General features: G+C 42.6%; 1 protein-coding gene across 1 annotated transcript in view; it reads left to right on the top strand.

The window, feature by feature from the left end:
• The window catches only part of NCKAP5 (NCK associated protein 5), an 898061-nt gene that overhangs the window by 62254 nt on the left and 814086 nt on the right, over window positions 1-21721 (top strand). Inside the window, exon 2 of the mRNA XM_030209965.1 lies at window positions 13358-13431. Coding sequence (XP_030065825.1) covers window positions 13364-13431 — 68 coding nt within the window. The 5' untranslated portion in view covers window positions 13358-13363. The remainder of the gene's footprint in view (window positions 1-13357; window positions 13432-21721) is intronic.

Here is a 21721-nt window from a genome sequence, read left to right on the forward strand (position 1 = left end):
AAAAGTAACAGAAGACAGTGATCCAGTCCAGGCATATACATGGGTTGCTCTACCTCATTATATCTTGGTTTTAGGTTCTACAAAATTTTCTTATTGTTCTACAATGTGTTTCTGCTACAAATGGATTGAAGAAACAAAAAAAAACTTTTTATTTTTTTATATACTTTTGTGTCGATATTTGGTGGCACTAAAACTGGTTAAATGCCACTAAATATCAATAGATAGCCCCACTAAAATGATTTAATTGATCAGGAGCCTCTCCTGGCCTGAATATCGATCCCAAAATATTTACTGATTATAGGGCCCTTTAGCACTGAAATGTAAGGCTGGACATCCCTGTCTTAATTCAGCCCCACTCATCCACAAATCCAAACAAAAAAAAAATATATAGGATATTTTTGATAAAAATTAAATAAATAAATACACTGGGTCTTTGGTGAGAGAGAAGGACCGTGAGAGCAGAGTCCTGTAAAATTAAATGTTTATCAGGATACTACTACTACTACTTATCATTTCTATAGTGCTACAAGGCATACGCAGCACTGTACACCATACGCAAAGACAGTCCCTGCTAAAAGAGCGTACAATCTAGATAGAAACACGGTCGCTCATTGGAGACCTAAATGCAGATTGAAAGTGAAAAGAACAAAAAAGTTGATTCTTTCCTAAAGCAGAGAATCACTTATGCAGAAAATGTCATTCTTTTTTTTTTTTTTTTTTTTTTTACTTTTGATTGATTTCTTCAGTTAGCTGAGCAACTCCCAAGTCTGGCATCTTCCCCTAGCACTAATGGGCACCAAAGAGACATCTACTGGTAGCCCAGCTGGAGTTCCAAAGCAGTCAGCCACTTAAACTATCACATAGCATGATGTTTACACACGTAAGTGGTAAAACCTATACAAATAGGCCACACATTTGGCAAGGGCACAATAATTGCTTTCACTTCAACAGCAGGTGATGTGCTTCCCGCTGAGGAAAATACCACCCCACTGCTTTTGGTCCTAACAAAGAGCAACAAGAGGAAAATGCAGTAGGAATCAGAAAATGTCAAAGTACCAAGCATAGCAAAGTGTATTTTGAATATTCCATTAATGTTTATCCATGTGATGAAACTAGTGTTTGATTTAGGATTTTCTTGTCTCTCTGGTGCTCAACGAACCACCAGATGATTCAGTTAAGCCATTAAAAGTATGTATTCTGAAGATGCCATCCATGAGCGTGGCTACTTTTAAAGTGCTTTCTAGAAATGTGGTCATGCAACACAATGGGCCTTTTTGCTAAAATGCGGTAAGTTTTGTACCTAGTGCATGTTTAAAGCAAAAATTAACATGCAGTAAATGCAAAGCCTGTGGGGTAAATGCAGGGGGGTGGGGCATGCCCTGCATCTACCCTGTATTTATCTCACAGGACAGACTGGTAACGCGGCACTGTGTTACCTGGCGTGACAGATAACATGGGAATACCTGCACAATCTGCAACGCCACCCACTCAGAAATAAATGACTCCATTACTGTCATGGTGGCATACCATCACCTACATCTCTCTCCCACAGCTGATCTCCCAGACCCCTCTCCCGACACAACCCTGATACATTTCTGATCCACAGTATAGAAATACAAATCAAAAAAGATGAATTAGGAGAACACCAAAAAAATGAACACCAAAAAAATACAAAAAAATGGTCTCTCTCTCAACAAAATGTAAGTAAAAAAAATTATTCACATATTTATTGTACAATTGTTCTTAAAAATCATTCAGTCCCAGATACAAAATTCAAAAAAGACTGAAATGGCATACTGGTATTCGATAAATTCCATTTGCCAAAAAGGACAAACTTTAATCTTCTTAATTCCAAAGCAAAGTAATCTCAATCTTCATAACCAACTTTTAAGTCAGCTGTGGACATAGAGCGCCTTCAGTCACAAATGTATGTTGCTCCTAAAGCAAACACTCCCTTGGTCAATGGGACCCGTTTCACCATTCATTCAAGCTTTATCAGGGTCAAGGAGGGAAAAAGCTGCATAATGCTACAATAAATAGAAAAAAAGGGGGTTGAAATAAAGTCCAATAAACATTAAAAATTTATCAAAATGTCTATCTGAAAAGTGTACTTACAAATACTGCAAGTGGCCATGATTCAGACTCATCATTCAAAAGAATGCAGCCAATGTGCACGTAACTTACAGGCTCCTGCCTGGCAGTGGCATACCAAGGGGGGGCGGTGGGGTCGGCCCACCCCGGGTGCACGCCACTGGGGGGTGCTGCGGCGCACGCCTGCTCCTCCAAGTTCGCTAAACTTCGTTCGTTCGCTGCAGCTCCCTCTGCCCCGGAACAGGTTACTTCCTGTTCCGGGGCAGAGGGAGCTGCAGCGAACAAACAAAGTTTAGCGAACTCGGAGGAGCAGGCACGCGCCGCGGCACCCCCCCCCCCCCAGCGGCGTGCACCCGGGGGGGGTCATTTCGCCGGAGGGGGAGGTGTCGTCTAGCGGGGGGGGGGGAGGGCGCTACACCCGGGGGGGGGGCACATCAGTGCTCCGCCCCGGGAGCCATCGAGTCCAGGAACGCCACTGCTGTCTGGTTAAATCATTTTAAATATCAAGCACTTAGATTGTAAGCCCTCTGGGGACAAGAATATGCCTATTGTACCTGAATGTAACTCTCCTTGAACTATAAACGAGAAAGGTATGAGTGAAATCCAAAATCCCTTTTGAACAGTAAAAAGTCAAACAGGTTACAGGAAAAAGAATAGGATACAAGAGAAGAAAGATTAGGAAACAGTAGGAAAATTTACAATCTGAGAAGAACTTAGAAGAGTCAAGAGGCAGGGAAAAGCCATTGAGTCGGATATATTGAGTCAGGTAGACCAGATCAAACAACTGTCTATAAACCTATGTATAGACCCTTTGGGGTTCTACCATAACAGGTGTGCAGAGATCTTTAGCAGATCTGCTAAAGAACTAGACTTTGATTTGTAAATACCCCTACGGTTTCTAGAAACAAAGGCTGTGTCATACTACTACTACTACTTAACATTTCTAGAGTGCTACTAGGGTAACTCTCCTTGAACTATAAACGAGAAAGGTATGAGTGAAATCCAAAATCCCTTTTGAACAGTAAAAAGTCAAACAGGTTACAGGAAAAAGAATAGGATACAAGAGAAGAAAGATTAGGAAACAGTAGGAAAATTTACAATCTGAGAAGAACTTAGAAGAGTCAAGAGGCAGGGAAAAGCCATTGAGTCGGATATATTGAGTCAGGTAGACCAGATCAAACAACTGTCTATAAACCTATGTATAGACCCTTTGGGGTTCTACCATAACAGGTGTGCAGAGATCTTTAGCAGATCTGCTAAAGAACTAGACTTTGATTTGTAAATACCCCTACGGTTTCTAGAAACAAAGGCTGTGTCATACTACTACTACTACTTAACATTTCTAGAGTGCTACTAGGGTTACGCAGCGCTGTACAGTTTAACAAAGAAGGACAGTCCCTGCTCAAAGGAGCTTACAATCTAAAGGACGAAATGTCAAGTTGGGGCAGTCTAGATTTCCTGAATAGAGGTATAGTGGTTAGGTGCCGAAGGCGACATTGAAGAGGTGGGCTTTGAACAAGGATTTGATGATGGGCAGGGAGGGGGCCTGGCGCATGGGCTCAGGGAGTTTATTCCAAGCATGGGGTGAGGCGAGGCAGAAAGGGTGGAGCCTGGAGTTGGCGGTGGTGGAGAAGGGTACTGAAAGGAGTGATTTGTCTTGAGAGTGGAAGTTACGGGTAGGAACGTAAGGGGAGATGAGGGTAGAGAGGTAAGGAGGGGCTGCAGATCGAGTGCATTTGTAGGTTAGTAGGAGAAGCTTGAAATGTATGCGGTACCTGATCGGAAGCCAGTGAAGTGACTTGAGGAGAGGGGTGATATGAGTCATCTGATTAGTATAGTAATGGAGGGAGGAGATACCTCTTCCATAAAACTGCAGCCCAATTTTAAAGATCCTGACTGTGCAGAAACTGCAGGAAGAATGCTGATCAAACCCTAACATTGACCATAGAACCTTTATACATTATATTACAATTCACACTTCTGTACTGCAACATCCCTTAAGAGTTCTGTGCAGAGCACAAAATCTAAAGAAGCAGGACAGACTCTTGGAAATACATTAATTGTAAAGTATCTAGAATACAATCAAGAAATCTCTTAAAAATAAATAATAAAAGTAAGCTTTGGTGGCTTTCTCAAATGCTGAGTATCGGAAAATTTGTCACATTTTTAATAGCAATAAGTTCCACCAGTCTGGCAATTGATTAAAAAATGTTCTTTTGAACAGGGCGTTATATTTCACACCCTTTAAGCTAAGGCATTGTAATAACAAAGGTAGACTGCAACCTGGTACCGCGTTTCTGACTGAAAGATGGATTAGATTCCCCAAATATGCAGAGGCATATCCATGAATTATTGAAAAGGTCATTGAGCAACGTTTAAACCTTATACGAGACCTAACTGGAAGCCAGTGAAGTATCTGGAGGTGTGCACATAGGTGTTACTGGGGTTAGTAGGTTGCACCTGTGGTGGTGGGACACCTGCACGTCAATCATGGATGTGCTGAATGCTATTATGGCTGATGCTTTGCTGGCTGTGGATGAGAGTTTGTAGGGGAACCGGGTTCAGTTCTCTATGCAGCACCATGTGACCCTGGGCAAGTCACTTTGTCCTCTATTACCCCAGGTACAATATACTACTTAGAATGTGAGCCCATTGGAGACAGTACTGGTACCTGCATAGAAAATTGTACTTGCTAACCACTGTATGCCTATCTGAAGGCCTCAGTGGTATATCAAATGCACCAAATAATAATAATAATAAATAATAATCCATTGCCAGTCCACTTTAAGGTCACAGCCTCCCTCACCTTTCTTGCTACTGGCACGTTTCACTCAGTGCCAGCAATCAATGCAGGCCTCATCCAGCCCACCATCTTCAACTGTCTTGCCTAGTTCCTTGATGCCTTCCTCACCCACACCTCACACTGTATTACCTTCCCCACTACCACCCAGGACCTCCAGAATAACAAGGCTCGGTTCTGTGCCATAGACTGTTTCCCCTCAGTCGTAGGCGTCATCGACTGCACACCCCTCCCATCCAGGCACATGAGGAGACCTATAGGAATTGAAAATCATGTGTGATGCCCAACAGGAGCTTGTGAATGTGTGTGCTTGCTACCTGGGGTCTATCAATGATGCCTATGTATTCAAGAATTGAGGAATTTACCACAGATTTGACCAAGGGGAGGTCACCAGCGGCTGGCTTCTAGGTAAATAAAGAAATGGGAGAAAGCTCTCCATAATATCCACAAAGGCTACAGTGAACAGCAGAGGTGGACCAGAGAACAAGATAACCATGGATTTGCCACATGCACTTTATTAAACAGTGACCTAACTCGACCAGGTTCCAGCAAAGAGCCTTCCTCAGGGGTCAACAAGACAAATGACAAATATGTTCTAGGACATCCTCTCGTTATCTGAACTGCCTCTGCTGTTCGCTGTTGCTTCCTAGGTAAACAGTATAGGGATTCATAAACCCCATACCTACTCTCCCCCAGTGGTGTTCCTGGCCTGGATGGCACCCGGGCCGGAGCGCCGATGCGCCCCCCCCCCCCCGGGTGCAGCCCCCCCCCGCTAGATGACACCTCCCCCCTCTGGCGAAATGACACCCCCCCTGGGTGCATGCCGCTGGGGGGGGTGCCGCAGTGCGCGCCTGCTCCTCCGAGTTCGCTAAACGTCATTCGTTCGCTGCAGCTCCCTCTGCCCCGGAACAGGAAGTAACCTGTTCCGGGGCAGAGGGAGCTGCAGCGAACGAACGAAGTTTAGCAAACTCGGAGGAGCAGGCGCGCGCCGCGGCACCCCCCAGCGGTGTGCACCCGGGGCGGACCGCCCCCCTCTTGGTACGCCACTGCTCTCCCCTCCTAACTTTCACCACTCTCTCACTCAAGATGCCATCAAAACCCTCACCCGTGCCCTGCACACCACAAGGTCCCCATATCAGCCAATACACACCAATGTCTGTGATTCCTGCTCCCCCCACAGGTGACAGAGGCTACACCCAACGAACCTGACTCTTGACTCCGATTATCCACCCCCCAAAAATGAGACAGAGGAGGAATATAACAAGAGCCATAAAAACACTCACACCATCATTGAACAGACCTTTGACCAGCTCAAAAATAGATTTAGATGTCTTGAGTGTTCCTCTACAGTTCAGAAAAGGTTGCCAAGATCTTCATGGCCTGCTGCATGCTGCATAACGTGGCACAGCAAAGAAGACAGCCCCTGTCAGAGGACTCACAGCAGCAACAGCAGCCAGACCAAGAAGATGATGACCTCCCACCCCCCACCCGCCACCCACAGAGCTGACCAGAAACCACACCATTTGAGGATCCACGCCAGACAATTCCTCATACAGAAAACTTTTCCGTAAAGTTAAGTGCAGTATTTATTTGTGCCATCGGGCATTAGAGAAAAAGCAAAAGGGAGATAATACCGACCGCGGGGGGGGGGGGGGGGGGGGAGGAGGCATGCATGGTGAGATATCATCCTGAGTCCAAAGAATTGCCAAAACACTGTTCCGGCACACATTAAGCCCTGCAGCTTAATAAAAGGGCCCTAAAGTTAGAAGCATAAATCTTTTGACTATTAGGACCTCTATTTTTATAACAACACAAATAATAACATAATTTACCTTTACATTTCTACATTTTTAATGTAATTTTTCTATGGAAAGGAAGGGGGAAGGGGATGGGATTTGATATACTGTCTTTCTGTGGTTACAATCAAAGCAGTTTACATATTATACAGAGGTACTTATTTTGTACCTGGGGCAATAGAGGGTTAAGGGACTCTTTCACTAAGCTACAGTAGGCACACCATGTGATAAAAGGGCAGTACTGCGGGACGCACTGAGGGGTCCCACGGTAGTTTGGGCAACAGTGTGCGCTACCCCCTTGGTAAAAAAAATTGTTTATTTTTTGCCACAGGAGACGTGTCTGGGGGCCTGAAGATTTGGCGTGCCTGTGCTAATCGGGTAGCATGAGCACATTACCACTACCTACCTGATTAGCGCAGGGGTAGCATGGGAGCCCTTACCGCCTCCTAAATAGGTGACGGTAAGAGCTCCTGGTGGTAATGACCATGTGCTAATGGGGAAATTAGCGTATGGCCATTAAAAAAAAAGCTGCTGACCACGGCTATTTTTCTACCACACTAGAAAGTGTCCAGTGCGTGTGTCAAACCTATGCACTAACCGCAGCACTGGCCACTTTCTTAGTAAAAGGAACCCTAAGTGGCTTGCCTAGAGTCACAAGTTGCTGCAGTGGGAATCAAAGCTGGTCCCAGAATGGAGGAGTTGCCTAATGGTTAGTGCAGTGGCTTAAGATCTAGGGGGGAACTGGGTTTGATGCCCACTGCAGCTCCTTTCTCTTTCTGCTGGCTCTCAGGCTGCCGCACTAACCATTAGGCTACTCCTCCAAAAGTACGATAATCATGCTGAGGGATAAAAAGAAAGGTATGAAGAGACAGAAGACATTGACTAGAGGAAAGGGAAATCGCACAGAACTCACTCCAACAGTGTAAAGGTGACTGACTTTGGTGTGTTTCTTTCTTAAGGCAAGCCCCACAGTAGCACCAGGTCCAATTGCTATCGCTTTCCATTTACCTCCAGATCAGTGTGTTTCTGCCATGACAGTAATCAGAGAGGAAATGAGGTTCCTGTTAACTACAAGATGTATGGTTGAGATGTGGTTGGTCTTCATTTTTCATTCCCTGCTTTTCCTGACAAATTACATGCTCCAGACTTGTAGACCAACAGAACAAATGCAATTATTCTTCCGGCTATCACCAAGACAACACAACGTATTTAAAAAATTGTTTTCTTTTTCCCCCCATAGATATTTTTTTCAGACTCCTGTCAATTAAGATTTTCGCAAAGAAGACTATTAAAATGTAAGATTCATATTTCAGCAGGGGGAAAAAAACCCTGGAGAAATAATATGCCTCTGTGCGGGCATTTCTTGCTTTGAGGTAAAGCAAGGTGTAAAGAAGGAATAATTGATTTTACCATGAGCTATGAGATAAAGAAGCTGGTAAATTTGCTTTCTACTAGATCCATTGCTGGAAGAGCTATTAATCTGAAGCTCTCTCATTTTCAGGGAATGACCACAAAGGACTTTATTTTCCAAAGTAAGGGGAGCAAATGCTCTAGTTTCACATTTATAGTGACCATTCGGGGCACCCTTCTTGTTCATTTCTTTGTTACATGAACAACGTTATTTCTGTATGTCTATCAAAAGATCAATGATGCAGTGCTCATAGAATACTCACCAAAAATCACCATGGAGAGGCTCTATGATTGAGATGCTCAACCACCCTTCGAGACTAATGAACATATGAGTAAGATCTCATTTATGGGTGTGTGAAGACTCTGAGAGCCCTCCATTACATAGGACTATTGATGTTAAGATACACATCAGATTGGATTCAGTGTGCAGTCAACCTCTTACCCATATTTTTGTATCCACGTTTTGAGCTTCTGGCTTATTTTTGGTGAGTTGACTACTGCCAGGGCATTAATTTTGGGATCATTTTTACTTCAGTGCTCATAGACATCCAACACCTAGGACGCATGTAGTGGTGGCTATTTGGACTAACAGTTGAAAAATCTGGATGTGACTCCCCTCCCCATTCTTTCAAGTTAATAAGAATTTCCCAATGCAGTGCTGGTGTGAAGCAATGTGTAATATCATACCATAAGCACAAAAAGGCCTTCAGGACTGGAATAATCAAGAGAATGTATCAGGGGTATTCATGCATAAAACAAAGGGGCTGCTGGAACACATCAGGGAGAGTTATCAACATGAGCTACTGTTAAGACATATTATTTTACTGTTAATTCCGGTTATTTATTTATTTATTTATTTATTTATTGCATTTGTATCCCACATTTTCCCACCTATTTGCGGGTTCAGTGTGGCTTACAATACATTGTAAATCATGGAAATGCAGTTTGTTACAATCAGTTATGGATTCCATTGTGAGAAGATAAGCGAGACAAAGTCAAGGTGTCGTTAGGGAAAAGGTCAAGGAAAAGAACAATGGAAAGAGACAACTGGAAATCGGTAGGGTGATAAAACCTTAGCAAAAGAACATTCGGTATAACATTTTCTGTGAATGAAGGTTTAAATAGTTAGGTCTCATTGCATATAATGAGGTCTCATTGTGCTAAAATAGAACAAGGTAGTGGTAAAATAACATGTCTTAATGGTAGCCCACCTTGATAACTATATCCTGTGGTATAGTAGAGGGTGACACAAAACTCTCAAGATGGGAGTAGCAGATGAACGACTTTATTGAGGCACCAAAGCAAGACCCTTTACATCTGATGATGGCGTGTTTTTTTTTTTTTTTAAATCTAAGCTGCAAGCTGATGTCACTGCCGCTGGCAGCACCACTGCTATTTTGGTGAACACTAGTGCATATCATTGTATTAGGTTTGACATATAAAGCAGAGGCTTCAGAAGTGTTGTTTGTGACCCCTGAGAAAAGTGAAAACAGAAAAGGGTGGGAAGTTGACCACGGACACCAGAGACTGGAGAAAATGGACTTAAAAACAAAAACATTTATTTAAAAACGCATGTGACCCCTGAAGTAGTAGGCCAGACCTCTGAAACATGGACCCATGTAACATAGTAACATAGTAGATGACGGCAGAAAAAGACCTGCACGGTCCATCCCCAGTCTGCCCAACAAGATCTCATATTTGCTGCTTTTTGTGTATACCCTACTTTGATTTGTACCTGTGCTCTTCAGGGCACAGACCGTATAAGTCTGCCCAGCACTATCCCCGCCTCCCAACCACCAGCGTGCACATCCTGTATGTAGCCCCATGCAGGACGTGCAGGCAGGACGTCAGGAGTCAAATCATCAGCGAAAGTGCCAGAGTCAACCGGCGCTGAAGAAGACTTCGGCTGGTGGGGGTTGGAGACCCCCGCCAGCAAAGGTACCTGGCGATGGCGGTGGGGGGGGGGGGGGGTTGGCGGCGGGAAGGGTCTAAAGTGGTGGAGGGGTCAGCGGCTGTGGGGGGGGTCAAAAGTAGAGGGGGTCAGGGCTTAATCTGTGGGGGCCCATGTCCCCATGACCCCACCGCCCCTGCTTGAGAGTCATGTGTTACCCTCTACTTTGTGTTCCTCTTTGATTCTTTGTAAAGGTTGTCTCCTGTTTTCCTGTGGATATCTTTTCTGTGGTATATATATACTGGCATTCTCAAGGACAGAGCTGAGATGGAGCTACAGCTGCCTCAGAAAAGGTGCAACTTTCTGTAGGAGTTTTCAGGGACCCAGTTTTATAAATCCACATTGGTGCACATTTACCCCCAAATTCTATAAGTGTCACCTTAAGTTGTGTGTGCTAATTTGGCTGCATGGTCAAATTATGCGCACAACTTGATTGTGCAACAAGCCAGTCAGCGCTGATAACTGGTACTTAACAACCAATTAGTAACATTAATTGGTTTTAATTAGAATTTACGTGCACAGCTTTCTAGGCGTATTCTATGTCGCAGTGTGCATAAATTCTAATGCATATGGTCGGAAAAGGGGCATGGCCATGGGCGTGAAATGGGTAGGTTGTGGGCATTTCAAAAAACTATGCGCACCATTGTGGAATACACCTGATCTACACCTAACTTAGGCCTGGTTTAGACCTGGTTTTAGGTGTCCTAAATGGGTGTGCCTAAATTTTAGTCTAACTTTAGGCGTAGTTTATAGAATCATGCTAACTGTGTGCATTTTCGGCGCTGATTTTTAAGGTGCCATTTATAGAATTTGTCTCTTAGCCTTTATAAACTAGGCACAACGTGGTCTTTGTTCCCTGCCAGCCTAGGCTCCCTGTCATAAAATTACTCTGTATGCTCAGAATGGAAGTCAGAATTTCCATAGGAAAACTGCCTACCAGGTAGCGCAGTTTACTTCTGAAATGCTAATAAACCACTTCATTAGAGTGACATAGTAATTGCTGTGGGCAGTAACATATGTCACAGCATTTCATGATTTCCCAGTAGTGGAAATTGTACAAACAATAATATTCCACCTGATTGAACATCTGGTCTTTTACGTTCTGCTTTGTTTTTGTATTTTAAAGCCAAAGGAACCATCAACAATCCACCTTAGAGCTCCCACAGTCACAACTGAGATCTTACAAATGTTTCACAAAAAAAAAAAAACAGGCTAGAAAAAGTTCTGCCTCAAAATTAGCAAATCCAAATGCAGAAGAGACAAAGAAGACATGTTCTGTAATTTCTAAACTTCACTTTTGTACCTACAGGGGCACTCTCAAAGGGTTTTATAAGACAGCGAAAAAAGGATATTATAAGACAGCGAAAAAAGGCTTAAAAGGCAATTCCATAAATTAACACTTAAATTTAGGTGCCAAATGCACAGATATGTTACAAAATACTAGCATTTATGCAGGTGATTTGAACCAATAATTAAAAGTTATAGGGTCGATATTCAAAGTGATTTAACCAGCTAGAAATGGTTCTGTTTGAGGTTAACTGCTAATTTTCAGCGGCACTTAACTGGTTAGCCCCACTGAAACTAACCAGTTAGCGCCAAACTGAAAAACAGCTAATTTGCTGGTGTTCCTAGGGCGGAGTCGGCACTTGGCTAGTTAAGTGCTCCTTTTACTAAGCGGCGGTAAGCCCAATGCAGGTTTACCGCTTGCTATACAGGAAGTACTGCCAGGCTACTGCAGCACGTTTCCAGCACTACAAAAAAATGTTTATTTTTGTAGCACTGGAGTGTACCCGATGGTAATTGGGCAGTGCCACATGCTGCCCAGTTACTGCTGGGTTAACGCAGGACCCCATACCGTGGCGTTAAGGGCTCCCCCCTGAAATGGCCACACAGCAAGTGCTTTACTTGCCGCATAGCCACTTCCTGCATGATGGCGAGACTTCTCGTTTACCAACTGTGGTATAAGGGGGCCTCAGCGCATGTTTTACACATGCGCCAAGGCCCCCTTTTACTGCAGCTTAGTAAAAGGGAAATGGGACTTGATAAACCGCCTTTCTGAGGTGTTTGCAACTACATTCAAAGCGGTTTACATATATTCAGGTACTTATTTTGTACCAGGGGCAATGGAGGGTTAAGTGACTTGCCCAGAGTCATAAGGAGCTGTAGTGGGAATTGAACTCAGTTCCCCAGGATCAAAGTCCACTGCACTAACCACTAGGCTACTCCTGGTAAGACCCAATTAAATCTAATTGGTGCCAATAATTGCTTGTTAAAAAGCCAATTATTCGTACTAATTGGCTCATTGTCCTATTAAATTGCATGCGCAAATCAGGACCACTCCTATATTTACATGCGCAATTTTTGGAGACCATTATAGAATTGGTTGGGGGTGGAGGAATGTTTAATAATCTGGATAAATGTAATGAACTTGACTGAGTTCCTGGAATCATCTCTGAAGGTTGTCACACAAAGAGCTACTTTGTTAGTGACATTTGCATTAGAATTAGATAGAGATGCTGTACTCAGACTGTCCTTGAGACATTTGAATTCTTTATTTTTAGGTTCAAAAGTAAGGGTTTTCCCGGATTTATCCAGGGAAACCCAAAAGAGAAGAAACATTTCTTTTACAGCGTCCTAGGGTAGTAGCTTTAGGAGCAAATTTTCAATTGAAATTTCCTTGTGTTTGTAGGATACTGTATCAAACAAAGCAATACCAATTTTTTGAACCTAAGCAGTTAGAGGATTTTCTATTAAGCAAAGAGAGTGTAATTGTGAAAATTTAATCCTGAATGTAACACTGTATAGTAGCTTGGATTAAGTCAACAGAACATGGTGCAGTCTTTGGTTTAACAATTAGAGAATAGGCTTTGTTATATTAGCTTATAATTTAATTTCTTTTTCTTGGATCAATTCCTAAATTGTGGTTGATAAGAGGTTTTTTTTTCTATTTCTCTTTGTATTACTGTTTTCCTATGATGATGTTGCATATTTCGTGTATTTTATTCAAGATTTATTGAATATTGCAATTATTAAAATTTGAAAAAAAAAATAATAATCTGGATAAAATGTGCATCCTTTATACATTTTTTTTGAATGTACTGGAGAAAAAGAACTTATTTGCATGGGAACAGTCGATATTCCAGTGACAGTGTACAGTCATGGCAACAGAATTATCTAAGGATAATAGTAATTTTTATCATCTGATCTTTTAAAACCAATTCAATTGACTTTGAAGTCTGAGGGATTTCTACATATTTTAATTAACCTTAAAACTTTAACAGGTTTTTAAAAATATATTTGTATTTTTAGGAGCACATGGACTCAAATAAGTACCTAGAATACTTGCAGAATCAGTTAGAAGAAGAACGTCGCAATGTACGAAGGTAGGCACAGCTGAGCTCTTTTAACTTGTTTTCTTTTTGGATTAAGTAAAATTTATTTGACAAATATTCAAGAGCATACAGTATTAAAAAAAAAACTTGCAATGTATATTTTGAATGGGGAGATAAGTTTAAAAACTTGAAAAGTCCTCTTCACTACAGATTTCCCATCAATTAAATGCGTATAATAAATCTGACTTAAGCAGTATTCCTGCAAATTTTGGGGTCCTTTTACGAAGCTGTGGCAAAAGGGGGCCTGTGCTGGTATTGGTACGTGTTTTTGATGCATGCCGAGGCCCCCTTATACCACAGAGTTAAAAGGCGGGTTTCCCTTTTCTTAAACCACTTGCTGCGCGGCCATTTCAGGGGGAGCACTTACTGCCACCCATTGAGGCACTGCCCGATTACCACCAGGTCACACCAACACTACAAAAATTGAAATATTTTTGCAGTGCTGGAAATGGCGCGTGCTGGGGGAGGGAACTACTGCCGAGCTGCCATGGTAGTCCGGCAGCACTTCCCTTTTAGTGAGCAGTAAGCCCGCGTTAGGCTTACTGCTGCTTCTTAAAAGGGCCTCTAAATGAATAATGTAATTTACAGTCAGTCTTGCAAGCTGTGCTGTTCTGGTCCTAAGGAGCAGAGCCCTACTATTGCATGGCCCACTGATCCTTGGGAGTCTCTCTTAAAAGGGGCTGGAGTTGTTCAAATAGTAGCACCTTTTCCCCTCCCCCCCTTGAACAGACCCTCACTCCCCTTTCCAAATCTTAGTCCAAGATCTCCACCCTCCCGAAGATACCTCATACAATTCCAGCCCCTTCCCCTGGCCTACCTGAAGCAATCTTTGCTGGTCCAGTTGACCAGGGTAGCAGTGATCCCCAGTTGCCCTTACCCTTTGTGGCTCCAGGTTCAAAATGGTGCCTACGACCCCTAGTGGTGCTCTTGTGTTACTGCAGCTAGAGGTCAGGCTGCAGAATAAAGTAAAAGGTCCTTATATTGCAGCTTGACCCCCGTGTACAGCTCTAGCCCCTTTAAGATGGCACCCAGGAGCAGTAGGTCATGTAGTAGCAGTCCGATATTCCCAGGGGCTTAGTAAACAGGGCCCGTATAATAACTGCTGGGCAATACCAAAGACCTGAATATACAGTGCTGGTACCCAGACAGGGCCCAACACTGAATATCCAGGTCTAAGTTAGCCTTTGGCAGTCAGCGTTTCTTCCACTGGTTGAATATTGGCTGGATAGCTTTTGATATTGTATCGAGAATGTGTGAATATTTTGCTGTACACCGTTATTGGGGATATGATTTTTGTGTCCCACCTTGGACTTTTAAGATAAGGCAGATTATCAAGTTGAACAACTACGGGGCTCATTTTCAAAAGAGAAAAAAAGTCTAAAAAGTGGCATAAAGCAGCATTTGGACGTTTTTCACACAAAAATGTCAACATCAGTATTTTCAAAACCTATATTTAGATGTTTTTCTATGAAGTCTGTCAGAAGTGCGTTCAAATCACAAGGTAGCGTGTTGAGGGCATGTCGAAGGTGGGATTAGGGCATTCCATAATAGAAAAAAAAAACCCAAAACGTCCAGGACTAAAACCAAGACGTTTTGGTCTAGACCTGTTTTCAGAACGAATAAGGCACAAAAATGACCACTGGAGAGAATCAGGGGTGACCCCCCACCCCAAACTGTGAATACAAATATGACTTACCAGCCTCTATGACAGCTGCAGATGTTAAAGTCAGGTCTATTAGATTAGCAGGTCCCAGGAATAGTGTAGTGGCCAGTGCAATACACAGTGGGGAACCCAGGTCCCTATCTCCCTCTACCTGTCACACTTGTGGTGGAAACTGTGACTCATCTCAAAGTCACCAAAACCCTACTGTACCCACATATAGGTGCTCCCTTCACCCATAAGGGCTATTATAGTGGTGAACAGTGGGGACAGTGGGGTTTGGATGGGTTTTGTAGGGCTCAGGTGACAAGATAAGAGAGGAAAGGTGAGATATGTACCTGGGAGCATTTGTGTGAAGTGCACAGAGGTGCCCTCTAGGGTGCCCCATTGCTCTTCTGGGATGTCTGGAGGACCAGTCTACTAAAAATGCTGACTCCTCCTACATCCCAATGGCATGAATCTCTACGTTTTGCACCTATTCATTTTTTTTCTGAAAATGGACCAAAAAACAAAACATCCAAATCACAAAACCTGCACCTGAATCTACTTGCCAGCAATTATGCCACTTTTCCCCTGGTGTAAATGGATGTGCGTAGTTTTAAGTACTAGGATATCAAATAAGTATATTCTATATACCATGCCTAAATCTATGTGCCGCTTATAGACTATGCTTAGGCAGAAATTTATTCCATGCCAATTTTTAAGGTGCTATATATAGAATCTAACCCTTAGGGGTCCTTTTACTAAGCTGCAGTAAAAGGGGCACTACACTAGCTGTGGCAGCCATTTTTTATGCACCCCAGGGCCCCTTTTGCCGCAGTGTTTAAAAATGGCCCAAAATGAAATGGCCGTGCGCTAAGTTCCCACTTGCCACACAGCCATTTTGGGGGTAGCACTTACTGCCGCCAACTGAGGTGGCAGTAAGTGTTCCTGCGCTATTCAAGTGGTAACTGGGCAGCAGGTGGCGCTGCCTGATTTCTGACGGTTAGCCCCCTCTAGAAATATTTTTCAAATATTTCCACTAGAGCCGGAAATGCTGCATGCTGGGGGTGGACCTTCTTCTGGCGCCTGCGTTGGGCCAGTGGTAGTTCCGTATTGCCTCCCACAGCGGGCTTCCCACTGTTTAGTAAAAGGGCCTCTTAATGGGCTGTGCATTACTCAGTTCTGGAAACCCGTAAATTCAGTGCCAGTGCCCGGACATGAATTTCCAGGTTTAATGCTGACGCAGTCAGTAAAACACTGATCGCCACCAGCCGAACATGAGGTCCTAAGAATAGCATTAAGTGGGTTTGGGAGAAGAATCTCTAGCTTGGCAAGATTAAGGGCTTCCGTTTACAAAGCTGTGCTAGCGATTCTGGCATGGCAAATGCAACAAAGCCCATTCAATTTCAATGGGCTTCGTCGCATTTGCAGTGCTGTAATCACTAGCGTGGCTTTGTAAAAGGAGCCCTAAGTTATTGGTGGAGATGAGATATCCAAGTTGTGTTGTCAAGACAAGCAGGCTGAGATTTTGGTCTTGCAATTTATTAAACTTTTTGTGACATTCTGTAAAACTTTGCCTACATGGTGACAGCTTAAGATACACTCATTAATTGCATGGGTACTGTGCACAGACATATCTGAAACATAAATGTACATGAGTAGTTTAGCTCCGCCCTTTCTGCCTCGGCTCACCCCATGCTTGGAATAAACTCCCTGAGCCCATACGCCAGCCCCCCCTCCCTGCCCATCTTCAAATCCTTGCTCATGCCCACCAATGTCGCCTTCGGCACCTAACCACTATACCTCTATTCATGAAATCTTGACTGCCCCAACTTGACATTTCATCCTTTAGATTGTAAGCTCCTTCGAGCAGGGACTGTCCTTCTTTGTTAAACTGTACAGCGCTGCATAACCCTAGTAGCTCTCTAGAAATGTTAAGTAGTAGTAGTGAGTAGTAAATGTCTCCCTCCCTCCTTCCCTCGAAATTTGTTTAATGTGATCAGAAGTATGTGTGTTATAAAAGTGCACACTTACTTTAGGTGGCTAAAAAATCTATTTATGGAGATCCAACCAATCCTCCTGCATAGCTCCTTTTTTATTTCCATTTACATCAATTGACAGTCTGAAGGTTTACCCTTTAATCCCTTTGAAGTTTTTGTGAATTGGAAAATCTCTAAGAAAAAAAAAATCAATTAGAGCACTGCCCAAAGTAGCTGCAAAGCATATCCCAGTCTTTTGAAATTAAATTTCAAATTGATGTATACATGAACTTGACTTTCTGAAAGCAAGAATCCAAAATCCAGTGTGCCTTGAAAAGTGAATTCTATCTTAAAACAGTATTATTACTTTGAATGAAATATAGTTTATGATATATATGAATTCAATGTAAAAATAATCAAGCAATATTATAATAAAAATGAATGTGTTATATTGGAAGAACAAAAGCCATTGATAAATTAAAAATAATTGTACTATAAAATAAACAAAACAGTCCGTAGAATCCACAAAGCTTCTGTATTGAATCATTATATCTTAGAATATGGCACTTTCGGCAACATATTAAAGATACCCCTCATATGGGAAGTGTGTCTGGAAATAGCAATCTGCCTTCAGCAGAACATTCTTTCTTATTATTGTAAAAGATTCATAAAGCTTTCAACTAGAACTTAGATGAATGAATTCTGGGTGCTCTAAGGATCATGGGAATAACTCATGGTATACTAGGGTAGTAGTAGATTGTGTGTGGTTGGACAGATGTCCTAATAAATCAGTAGAGACCATTTCCTTAACTTCATTATACTCCTGATTTGTGCCTGCCACAGTTGTAACCTACTGGGTCACTGGCCATTGAACCTGACATTGAACAATATTCTCCAGTTTACTTTAGGCTAGCTAATAAAAAAAGACAGACACAAGTTCTGGGCACATAGGTCCTCCGGCATTACTTACAGCTGGCTCTAATTTATAGACACAAGTAATTCAGGAACAATCCAAAAAATCCAATGTTGATACAGAGAAAAGAAAGGAATAACAATAACCCCCCCAAATTTTCTAATGTATTACGACACTATTACCCACTGCGATTGGTTGTTTAATTTTATTGTAAAAAAAAGCACGTTTCTATTACTCACTGCCATATAATTTAAATTTTTTTATGGAGGAGTTATCCGTTTTTTTTTAACAAATATCCAGAGCGTGCTTGCCACTGCTAACCACATAGACAAAGGCTCTTATCTGATTAAAAGCACATCATATAACTCCTTCTTATGTGTATCTTTTTGTCTTGTACAACCACGGTTAATGTCATGGGAACCCCCAAAAATAAAAATGATGTGCCTAATAATTCTCAATCAAACATATATCCACAATTGTACTTGCATATCCAAATTCACTTCAAATAAAGCAGTGGATAAACCCAAAGATACATTTAAAATTATATGGTGGTGTTTACAACATAACTAAGCAAGCAATTGCGGTGTGTGATCAGTGTCTTAATACATCAGAGAGTTTTGTTTTGTTTTGTCTAACTTATACCCATCAGTTTAAAACAGCAGAAGGTGGAAGCAATGTCTTCATGTATGTACAGAATCCCCACATCATCACATACTCTGTGGCAAACTGGGAGGTACTTAACTACATAGAATACACATTTTATGGTCCATGTTTTCAGAGATCCACAAATATTTAGTCCCTCATCTAGCACATAGCTATCTAAGGGTCAATATTTCAAAGGGTTTAACTGGGCAAGAGAGGTTCTAATATCAGTGCTGACCTCTTTTTAATTCATCCTTCTACATCTTTCAGTCTCTACAAGGGGGTGAGGTTCTTGCTTTTGACCCACATTACAGGCTGCTTCTCTCTTGAACCCTATCCTAACTCTTCTTTTGCAAACTTTGGGCCCCTTTTACTAAGCCGCGTAAGCATCTGCGTGCACCCAACATGCGCCAAAATGAACTTACCACCTGACTACCATGTGGCTCTTGCAGTAATTTCATTTTTAGTGCGCATCTGCTACGTGCGTCTGAAAAATATTTTTCGTTTTCTGCTGCGCGTAGCAGATGCACGTCAAGTGGCATCTGATACGCGTTGGTCGTTACTGCACAGATTCTTTACCAGTAGGTCTATGGCTGGCAGTAAGGTCAGACACCCAAAATGAACACACAGTAATTTTGATTTTGCTGCACGTCCATTTTCGGGGGGGGGGAAGAGGCATTTTTGGTATATGTGCTGAAAAATATTTCAGCGCGTGCCCAAAGCCCGCACCTCCACTACCGCAAGCCACTTTTTACCATGGGTTAGTAAAAGGGCCACTTTGTCATTTTGCTTTTTATCCAATCAGGCTCATTTTCGAAAGAGAAGGACGCCCATCTTTCGACACGAATCAGAAGATGGGCGTCCTTCCCCCAGGGTCGTCCAAATCGGTATAATCGAAAGCCGATTTTGGACATCCCCAACTGCTTTCCATTGCAGGGATGGCCAAAGTTCAAGGGGGCATATCGGAGGCATAGTGAAGGTGGGACTTGGCCGTGCCTAACACATGGACGTCCTCGACCCATAATGGAAAAAAAAGGGTGTCTGACAAACACTTGGACAACTTTACCTGGTTATGTTTTTCTTACGACCAAGGCACAAAAATATGACCAAAATGACCAGATGACCACCGGAGAGAATCGGGGATGACCTCCGCTTACTCCCCCAGTGGTCACTAACCCCCTCCCACCCTCAAAAAATATCTTTAAAAATATTTTGTGCCAGCCTCAGATGTCATACTCAGCTCCATCACAGCAGTTTGCAGGTACCTGGAGCAGTTTAAGTGGGCGCAGTGCACTTCAGGCAGGCATACCCAGGCCCATCCCCCTCCCTACCTGTATTGTTTGTGGAGGAAACAGCGAGCCCTCCAAAACCCACCAGAAACACACTGTACCCACATCTAGGTGTCCCCCTTCACCCATAAGGACTATGGGAGTCGTGTACAGTTGGGGGTAGTAGTGGGTTTGGGGGGGGGGGTTGGGAGGCTCAGCACACAAGGTAAGGGATCTATGTTCCTGGGTGCATTCTATGAAGTCCACTGCAGTGCCCCCTAGGGTGCCCTCTTGGTGTCCTGGCATGTCAGGGGGACCAGTGCACTAGAAATGCTGGCTCCTCCCATGACCAAAGGGCTTGCATTTGGTTGTTTCTGAGATGGGCGTCCTTGGTTTCCATTATTGCCGAAAATCAGAAACGACCAAGTCTAGGGATGTCCATCTCTAAGGATGACTAAAGTTTCTAGATTTGGGCGTCCCCGATCGTATCATCGAAACGAAAGATGGATGTCCATTTTGTTTCGATAATACGGGTTTCCCCGCCCCTCCATCAGGATGTTTTGCAAGGACGTCCTCAACAAAACATGGGCGTCCCTTTCGATTCTGCCCCTCCGTCACCCAAGTTATCAATCACTCTCTTCTTTTGATTTCCCTCGTTCTGCAAGAAATTTTTAATGAATGTTCTAACAAAGAAAATCGTAATATCCATTTTAATAACCGTAGCATTTCTCTTCTTAGCTTCTAATCCAAGCACTGAGAATACATAACATTAATTTAGATCTCATCCTTTCTCTCATTACTCTGTTAATGACCTCTTCCACTCTAGCTTTCATAAAGTAATTCCATTTGACATGGGAATGAAGCAACAGCATTCGAGAAAGCTCTCTGTGAAAGACCAGCGGACCTAGGAGAAAGTTCTGAGAGACAGTTAAATTTAATTTAATAAACGTACAGCCCACTACTTTCAGCTTTAAAAAACCATACAGTCAGATCTGTGCTTGGGGATTGGCTTTTGCAATATTAATTTATGTTTCTGTTTTTTGTTCATTTTTTTTCTGGTAAAATCTAGCAGTAAAGTTTCAAAAAGTGACATTTAGTTCAAAGTATGATTTCTTTCAGTATTTTAAGGGGTTTCTCTCATGCATTCTAATGATGGAAGGTAGCACTCAGGCAAGATAGATAACGACAGAAATTTGGAGTTAGTTGAATCAAAAACAATGGAAAGAAAGTGGAACAGCTTCAAAGAGCAACATCAGAAAACAGAGAAGAAAAAGTAGATAGAGAAGGAACAGAATAAACAAAGAAGTCGCATATATTATGTTTGAAGGATCAAAATGTTTCACTTGGTAACTGTTAGTGGTAACTACAATGAATTAGAAGATAAAAGAAAAAAAAATGATGAATTTATGATGAGAAATAACGTAGTGAGCTGACCAGATAACTCTGTGGCAGTGTGCCACATACAAGAGGGCCTTTAGTGCAGAGCCATAGAACTGGAAGAGTAAGCTGGTGGTGAACTAAGAGCCGGGTGCATCAGGGTTCAAATCCCACCACTGCTCCTGGTGACCATGGGCAAGTTATTTCCATAGTCTATGAGGTAACGTGCCACCCCAAAATTGTGCATATCTTCAACAGCATGTAATTTGAAGGTGGATGCAAAGAATTATGCATGTAATTGACAGAATATTGTAAATTATGTGTGTATGTCCCAAAATTAGTTGAGAATTTACTCTGGGTTCCAAATTTATTAAGGGGTCCTTTTACTAAGCTGTGGGACCAGGAAGTTGCATCAAAGGGAAGGCTCAGGGCTGTCAGGGCTGGCATGAGTGGCTAGTAT

Source organism: Microcaecilia unicolor, chromosome 7, assembly GCF_901765095.1.
Source record: "Microcaecilia unicolor chromosome 7, aMicUni1.1, whole genome shotgun sequence".
Taxonomy (NCBI): domain Eukaryota; kingdom Metazoa; phylum Chordata; class Amphibia; order Gymnophiona; family Siphonopidae; genus Microcaecilia; species Microcaecilia unicolor.